The sequence below is a fragment of the Arachis ipaensis genome, chromosome B07 (genome assembly GCF_000816755.2).
Source record: "Arachis ipaensis cultivar K30076 chromosome B07, Araip1.1, whole genome shotgun sequence".
Taxonomy (NCBI): domain Eukaryota; kingdom Viridiplantae; phylum Streptophyta; class Magnoliopsida; order Fabales; family Fabaceae; genus Arachis; species Arachis ipaensis.
The window spans coordinates 3,533,316-3,542,784 of NC_029791.2; the positions used below are offsets into that span (position 1 = coordinate 3,533,316).

The 9,469-nt window shown below is 31.2% G+C and overlaps 1 protein-coding gene across 1 annotated transcript; it reads left to right on the top strand.

Annotated features, from left to right (window-relative positions):
• Nucleotides 3,595-7,857, top strand: LOC107608550 (serine/threonine-protein kinase HT1). The gene is made up of 12 exons (XM_016310316.2): nucleotides 3,595-4,128; nucleotides 4,744-4,818; nucleotides 4,915-5,010; nucleotides 5,094-5,179; nucleotides 5,275-5,395; nucleotides 5,901-5,980; nucleotides 6,145-6,207; nucleotides 6,343-6,461; nucleotides 6,655-6,740; nucleotides 6,928-7,049; nucleotides 7,166-7,277; nucleotides 7,417-7,857. The coding sequence occupies exons 1-12, from the start codon at nucleotides 3,811-3,813 to the stop codon at nucleotides 7,510-7,512; spliced, it is 1,374 nt and encodes a 457-aa protein (XP_016165802.1). The 5' UTR covers nucleotides 3,595-3,810; the 3' UTR covers nucleotides 7,513-7,857.

Here is a 9,469-nt window from a genome sequence, read left to right on the forward strand (position 1 = left end):
ATTTATTTATTTTATTTATAATTTTAATTCTAATTTAAATTAAAGTCAATTAAATTAAAAAGATTTTAGTTATGACTCAAGTATAAAAGTATAAGTTATGAGATATGTATAGCACCACAATTTAAAGTACATCAAACCCTTTTTTATATACATCTAAAATCTAAAATTTCTCTACTTATTCCAATGGCTGGTATTCACAAAATCGCAGAAATCAAACCTACAATCAATAATTTGTGTGTACGTATATGAGTGATACGATTATGGACACTACCAAGTTACGAAAATTCTTCATTGTCATACTCAATTGAGATGATTTGGTTCGATAAAGACGTGAGTTTTCTACTAATATTTTTATTTTATTTTAGAAAAAGTATAATTTATTTATAAATTTATTTATTTTATTGATAATTTCGGCTGTGTTTTGTTTTTAACAAATTTATTGATAACATTTTTTTTTAAATCATTTCAGATGTTGTTGGATATCTTGCTGGAATTAGAAGTGAGAGAACTCTTGAAAAAGATGACAAATCTATCAAGTAAACTATTATTGAATTAGAGATTGATGATGGATAATCAAATATTTATTTTTATAAATCTAAAATTTTTGATATTTTCATCTTTTTAAATTACAATTTAACTTATTTTGTTATGAATATTTTTATTGAGGGCAATATTTTTGAAAAAAAGGCAACGTTTTCTCCTTTTTGATCATTAGTAGTATCTAATTTATAAATAACAATTAATAACTATTTATAATTTTAGGATGTTGACTACACCGATGATTTGTTTCGAACTTCAAAAGCTTCGTCAATCATTGAAGGGGAGAAAGTAGGTGTTAAGGTATTTGTTCAAAAAATGAATTTTTTGTTTGTTTTCTCAAAGTTAGATCTTTATTTTATTAAAAAATATTATTGAGATAAAATCAAAGATGAGAAGGAAGTCTTTAATTTAACGTAGTATTTTTTATAGAATTTGTTGTTTGAATTCTCTAATGAAGTTGCGGACAATGATGAATTCGAAGTATTGGAAAATGTTATTACACCAACCAAGCGACTATCTTCGGAGTCGGAAGATTCGAATGTGCAAGAAGATACCTCAACTTTCAAGAAGATCAATATTGAGAATGAAACTTGAGAATTTGGATGCACATATTTTAGAATCTCTTTTAGAGTATATCTAATAGAATAATGCTAAACATATGTTTGTTTTGGTGGAAATATTATTTTTTTTTAGTTGTTATGGTTCTTTTAGAAATTTTAATATTGACTTCATTTAAACTTATTTATTTAGATTTAAAAGAGAAAATAACAACTCAAGAAAAAATAATGTTTCCACCAAAATAAACATATGCTTAGCATTATTCTATTAGATATACTCTAAAAGGGATTCTAAAACATGTGCATTCAAATTCTCAAGTTTCATTCTCAATCTTGATCTTCTTACAAGTTGAGGTATCTCCTTGCACCTTCGAATCTTCCGACTCCGAATATAGTTACTTGGTTGGTGTAATAGCATTTTTCAACACTTCGAATTCATCATTGTCCACAATTTCATTGGATAATTCAAGCAACAAATTATGCACAAAATACTACGTTAAATTAAAGACTTCTTTCTCACATTTGATTTTATCTCAATAATATTTTTTAATAAAATAAAGATCTAACTTTGAAAAAACAAACAAACAAAAAATTCATTTTTTGAACAAATATCTTAGCACCTTCTACTTTCTCCCCTTCAATGATTGACGAAACCTTTAAAATTGGAAGCAAACCACCGGTGTAGTCAACATCCTAAAATTATAATTAGTTATTAATTATTATTTATAAATTAGATACTACTAAAGTACTAATGATCAAGGAGGAGAAAACGTTGCCTTTTTTTCAAAAATGTTGCCCTTAATAAAAACGTATGTTACCTATTAATAATATTAATAAAAATATTTATAACAAAATAAGTTAAATAATCATTTAAAAAGATGAAAATATCAAAAATTTTAGATTTATAAAAATAAATATATGATTATTCATCATCAATCTCTAATTCAATAATAGTGTGCTCGATAGATTTGTCATCCTTTTCAAGAGTTCTCTCACTCCTAATTCCAGCAAGATATCCAACAATATTTGAAATGATTTAAAATAAAAAAATTGTTATCAATAAGTTTGTTAAAAATAAAATACAGTCAAAATTATCAATAAAATAAATAAATTTATAAATAAATTATACTTTTTTCTAAAATAATAAATTTACCAACTAAGTAGGTGTAATCGTACCGAGGCGTGTATTTTTCTTCCCTATAATTGATAAACAAAAATCAAAGAACAATTAGATGGGGATAAGTAAACAAATTTAAAATATAAATAATATAAATTTAAAATAAAATAAAAAGATATTAGTAGAAAAATCACGTCTTCATCGAACGAAACCATCTCAATTGAGTATGGTAATGAAGAATTTCCGTAACTTGATAGTATCCATAACCGTATCACTTGTATAAGTGCACACAAACTGTTGATTGTAGGTTTGATTTCTGCAATTTTGTGAATACCAGCCATTGGAATAAGTAGAGAAATTTTAGATTTTGGATGTATATAAAAAAAAAAGTTTGATGTACTTTAAATTGTAGTGCTACACATATCTCATAACTTATACTTTTATAGTTGAGTCATAACTAAAATATTTTAAATTTGATTGACTTTAATTTAAATTTGAATTAAATTTGTAGATAAAGTAAATAAATATTATTGTTTTAGAATAGTTAGATAGTTAGATATTTTTAAAATATTAGTAAAAATATGTATTCTAAATTGTAATTTTAAATTTTTTACTGTGTTTTGTTTTTTATTTATATAGGACCGAGTCAATCAGTTCAAACTAGTGACTCACTGGTTGAACCAATAATCTAGTGACCCAATAACCTGATCAGTTCTATCACCAGTTCGGTTCTGACAATTATGTTCCACGTAAACTGCTACGTTCAACACTCAATACACATAAATCGCAGAAATCGCTGCTTGTCTATAGCGGTTTCTATTATGCCACCAATACACCTAAACCGCAGCTGCCAGCAGCGGTTTACGTTCTCCCCTAATCCGCTACTATAGTAGCGATTTCTATAGAATTATGAAAAAAATGTATTTGCATCTTGGTATTTAGAAATGTGTAATTAGGTAAATTCTTTTTCCACTTAATTTATTTAAAAAATTATCCTAAAATTCATAAAACAACACACTAAAATTTATATTATATTAAAATTTATTTTCTTAAACTATGCTATTTATATAAAATTTGCAGATCGAATACTATCCGCAAAATTCGAATGAAATACTGATAATTACTGCAGATATACAGATATTAATTATCGAAGAGTGCTAAGAGATCAGTAAATTTTGTGAGTTGTAGCTATCAATTAGTCATTAATAATATATTTAATAGTATAAAATTTTATTTAATAATAAAGAATCACTTATTTTTCTTTTACTAACTAAGTGCTGGCAGTAGAGTTTCCTTAATTATCCCTTCTATTCTATGTGAGCCCTAATTAAAGTTGTTCTATCTATCTCTAATAATTATAATAATTTAAAGAAAGAAAAAATAGAGTCTGAAAAACTACGCATTACGCAACACACAAACAACAAAAAAACTAAGAGAGATTCTTTCTCTATTCTCTCTCCTTTCTTCTCCAACAAACAACCACCACCGCCGAGAATAAAGCTCGAATCTTTCTCTTTCCAAAATCCTCATTTCAATTCCCAACTCTCACTTCAATCACCTCCAGCTCCCGCGCTCTCTATCTACATTCTCAATTCCATGGAAACCAAGAAGCTTCAGCGCCGTTTCTCACTCGGCAGACAATCCTCCATGGCGCCGGACCGCTCCTCCAAAGACGGCGGCGATGACTTCGGCTCCGAGGCAGTTGACGAATCCGTGCGGCTGATGTACCTTGCCAACGAAGGTGACTTGGAAGGGATTAAGGAGCTGTTAGATTTCGGCAGTGACGTCAACTTCAGGGACATTGACGGCCGCACCGCCCTCCACGTCGCCGCCTGCCAGCGCCGCACCGACGTCGTTGACTTGTTGCTACAAAATGGAGCTGAGGTTGACCCCAGGGACCGCTGGGGCAGCACGGTAATTTCACCCTATCATGCATGTTGTACCTGTACTCATTAAGAGTATTTGTCTTGTAGTAGTATTTAGTTCATTTTCTGGAATGTGCATGAAAAAATAGTTTCTTTTTTTATAAAAAAAATAAATAAATACATTTTGTCCATCAAGGACATGTTTCTGTTTTCAGTGAATATTGTGAATTGTTGATTAGAAAAAAGGGTTATACTTCAGCAGTTCAGCTGAGTTTATAAAATCTGAAACTTTCTAGTTTACATTGTAATCATTTTTTCTTTTTAGCTATGCTAAGTGTACACCATAAACTAGTCACTCTTGTATAGAATACTTGTTGGAATACAAAATATACATTAACAACATTTGTATTATTTATACACAAGTTCATAGTAGTATTTGGCGGCTGATTTTTGGGGTACATATAGTATTTTTTATTTATTTTTTATATATAAAGTTATCTTTAGATCATGATGTTAATGTTAAGTGTTAACTGGCAAACAAAATAGTTTTGTATATGCTCTGTTGGATTTAATATTTAGTGTTGCAAACTGGGCTATTTTCTGCTGAATTTTTATGTGCAAAGTGGTGTGTGATCTAATGCTAACTTTCTGGTTTGTTTCTCAGCCTTTAGCTGATGCAATGTACTATAAAAATCATGATGTTGTAAAGCTTTTGGAGAAACATGGTGCAAAACCCCCGGTATGTTTTTTGATTCAGTTCCTATATAAGTATATATAGTTCCCATTGGAGCTATTACAGAAACTCATATATCTTTCTACTCCTCACTTTTGATAGGTTGCTCCTATGCATGTCCAAAATGCTCGTGAAGTCCCCGAATATGAGATTGATCCTAAAGAACTCGATTTTACAAATAGTGTTGGGATAACCAAGGTAATGGAACTATTTATAGCTTCAATATCACTCTTATTGTTTTCTCCATTTTACATTTTATCTTGACTATGTTATCATTTTAGGGAACTTTCCGTATTGCATTGTGGCGTGGAATTAAGGTTGCTGTCAAAACTCTTGAGGAGGAAGTGTTCACTGATGATGATAAAGTGTGGGTTGGTCTAATCAATCTTTTATTTATTCATGTCAATTGAATTATCCAGTTATGTATTTTCATAGTTGTTAATGCTCTTGACTGTCTCCCAGGAAGGCATTTCACGATGAGCTTGCGTTACTTCAGAAAGTTCGGCATCCAAATGTAGTTCAGTTTTTAGGTGCTGTAACACAAAGCACCCCGATGATAATTGTCACGGAATATTTGCCACAGGTTAGCCTTTATCCTTCACTGGCTATCACAAAAGCTTTGAATAAATCCTATGGGTTGGTTCCCCATACTAAATCATAGGTAGGAGAATATTGTTCAAATAATTAACTATGAGCTCATATGTTTGTTGAGGATATTTCCAATATTGCTTCTGGAAATCCATCATTAGATAGGAGCTCATGTATTTCCAGCAATTGTTTCCTTGAGCACATCAATGTATGGTTCATCTAGAAGCCATAAATAGTTTGCGTAAAGGAAGTTATGTATCAATGGCAAATGCCACTTTATATGTACTCATTTCTTGATATCTGCCCCTCCCTGTATTAGGCTTTTTACAGAAGTTTTGTTTCTTTATATTTGTGATTCCACTTCATCTTTGCAAAGTTTTGGAAATAAGGGAATGCATATAGATGTGAAATAGTAGCTGTGAATACGTAAGTGATTAACTAAGCTTTCCATCTCTCAATTGCATTCCCTAACAATTTGGAATGGATTATCATCTTCCCAGGGAGATCTTCGCACTTACTTGAAGCGGAAAGGTGCATTTAAACCAGGAATAGCTGTAAAATTTGCACTTGATATAGCTAGGTCAGTCAACAGCATCTTCTCTTGTGTAGTTAACTATTTATTCTTTGTATTGGTTTGCTATTTTTGTGTTTTGAACAATTGAATATCAGATAAAAGGGGAAAAAGAAAATCTCTCGAGTAAAAAAATTGCAATTTGATGCTTGTAATAAATGAAATATTTGCAGGGGAATGAATTATTTGCATGAACATAAACCAGAAGCCATTATACACCGAGATCTTGAACCTCCGTAAGTTTCCTGCCATCCATCAGCTGATCTTATTATTCTTTCAACATGGGCATGAACTACCACGAATTATCTTATTAATTCTTGAATGATTGCAACTGTTTAAAGTTCCTCCATTGTACATGAGTAAGGTAACAGAAATATTCTTCGGGATGATTCTGGGCATCTGAAAGTTGCTGACTTTGGAGTCAGCAAGTTGCTGAAATTTGCAAAAACAGTCAAAGAAGACAAACCAGTGACAAGCCAGGATACGTCATGTATGTTTTCTTCATTTGTGGGGTCTCTTGTAATATTCATAGTTTATCATGAGGGTTGTCATATGCACTCTGCAATGTTATTGTTGCATACCCTTCAAAACTGGAAATTGCTGTTACACTTCATTTTGGTTCTGTTAGTGTTCGGTCTGATTTTTGTAGTTCATATTATTGAAGTGATTCAACTGTGTAACAGGGCGCTATGTTGCTCCAGAGGTTTACAAGAATGAGGAATATGACACTAAAGTAGATGTGTTTTCATTTGCTCTAATACTACAGGAGGTAAATTTCCTCTATTTTTCTTTTTTGGTTTCTTCTTCCCCATGCTCAGGTGGACCATTCATGTCAAGCACTCAAGAAGTGCAATTCCGAAATAGAATATATGAAGTGCTCACTCCATTGAGTAGTCATTTGTAGATATGCTTAACAAATTGTTGACTGAATACGCGTTGGTTTTTTGTTACTTTAGATGATTGAAGGTTATCCACCATTTTATGCAAAGTCAGAAAATGAAGTTCCTAAAGCATATGTTGAAAATGAACGTCCGCCATTTAAAGCTTCACCCCAGCTTTATGCTTATGGACTTAGGCAGTGAGTAACGCTAAATACATATTATTGGCTGCAGATTTCAATGCTGAGTTTCATAATACCTCATAAGTAAGATTCTAAAGAAGTTTCATGTTTCCTGAAATTTGATTGTTCCATAGGTTAATAGAGGAATGTTGGGATGAAAAACCTTACAGAAGACCAACATTTAGCCAAATAATTGGGAGATTAGAAGACATCAACTACCATCATGATCAAAAGAAGCGTTGGAAGGTATATCTCATTCATCTGAAAGAATTTTCAATTTTCAAGACCAGTTTCCACCTCCATTTTTTTCCTCCTCATGCTGTAAGTTATTTAATTATTATATGCATCAGAATGTGATTCATTTTTCCTCCGGCATGATACACAGGTTCAGACTCCTACATGCATTCAGCGTCTGGAGGCCCTGTTTAGAGGGTATCGCACAAGCCCGAATAGCCGATCATCTCGCTCTACGCCAAGATAATTAACTGCAAGAATTTTGACTTTACACTTTGAAAAAAAAAAATATGATTCTGGTTTATAATACGTATACACTACATGCATCCATATATAGCTTTTTGTATATACTTCATACTTGTACTCCTAGTTCTAAATTTGACATTTTGGCTTCATGCTTGGGCCAGTTGGCAGCTTTTATACCGACCCTTTTGTCAATTCTGGTTACATTTATAGTTAAGCATGAGTTTTGACATGTTACATGGATCTGCATAAATTAAAGTGTTATATGGTGATTGTTTCTTGCACAATTGAAGCAAAAACAAGTTTCTTTGTAGTTTGTAGTAATATAGTCAAGTTTCTTCTTCTGCAATGATGATGTTGCTCCAAATGAATGTGGTTATAGACACAAACCTTGTGAATAAATATCCTTAATGATGTTGATGGATACATCTATATGGTTGCTGAGCCATTTGTGGTAGCTGGTGTGAGTGCCTTTTTTTTCATTTGACCTTTTATGAATACAAACAAACTAGATGAGTGACACCTGCAATTTTTTTTTATTATTTATTTTAATTGTTACATACCTTGCCGACCACATTTTTATCTTCTTGTTTACTGGTAAATGTTTTTTTCCCCTTCTTTTTCTTCACAAATTCAGTTGTATATTCTTTCTAGTATGGGCTCAAGATTTCTTTTAAAGACTTCCTGTCATCTTATATATCTTTGAATATGGTTAATGAATTTTACATTCTTTTTTGTCATATGACAATAATTTTCCTTTTCAAATGAAATTACCTTTATACTTACACATATTCATTTTTCCCAAAATAAGATGAATTTCAGACATAAGTTGTGTTATGTATACATATTCATTGTGAATATATACCAAATTGATGAAGCATGTAATGACATTGAATATATGTCCTTCATTCTCATCAGTGTTGCTGAGCATCTTCAATGAGATGAGAGGCTACTACAGTTTTATACTTGTGATTCTGCAGTACTGAATTTTCAACACATAACGATTTTGCAAATCACAATAGTAGAATGATATGACACTAGCTTCCTCCAATTAATGAGAAAAAAAAATGTTAAGGTGGTTGGAGGGGGACCATATATATTATTACCTTTCATTACTTTTCAGTTGTCAAGATCATAGGAATTCAACTAACGTATAACATAGTGAGTGAAAATAACAGTGTTTCAACTTGTTTCCTTTTCACCATTGCTCATGTTCTCTCAGACATTACTACCTGAAAAATCACTGACTAGACCAATAGTAATAATATGTGCAAGTTTATTACCATCATTTTCATTTTTCACTATTCATTATTAACATACCAAACTTATTGCATGCAAATATTCATACTTCTTTTCATAGAATGTTGCATTTATAAAGATAAACAGAAGTTTCTGACGTGTCATATTGCCATGTGAAATGTTGACACACACACACACATATGAAGACAATTAAGTGATGTATGGTGTTGAGAATGTGGGAAAGATAGGAAAGAAAAGAAAAGAAAAAAAAGAAGGGAAGCTTGTGTGTAGGACCATTATAGCTAAATAGCATTTTCCTATTTGGGTGCCATTCCCATTTGGATTATGCTGAATAATTGAACATGCACTGCTACTCTTTTCCACCCTTTCAATTTACACCTTTTCTTGGATTGGATTGGATAAGCACCCTTCTAGTCTTTTACTATTATATATTACTTGAGATTTCCAACATGTAACATGCTTCCCTTTGTTCTTTTTTTTTTAAAGAAAAAATATTGATCAATTTATTATTTATTACTGTCAATCTTCTTAGTCGGTGGAAAGTAAACTATAATTCACCTAGAGGTTTGAGGTTCAACATCAACTATATTAAAACTACAGAAAAAAATTTATGTATAGGAAATTTTTAAAAAGAAAAAATAAAAGAGAAAACAAACTTAAAGAGATCGTGTTGAATATCTAAACAAAACTACTCCATGTAC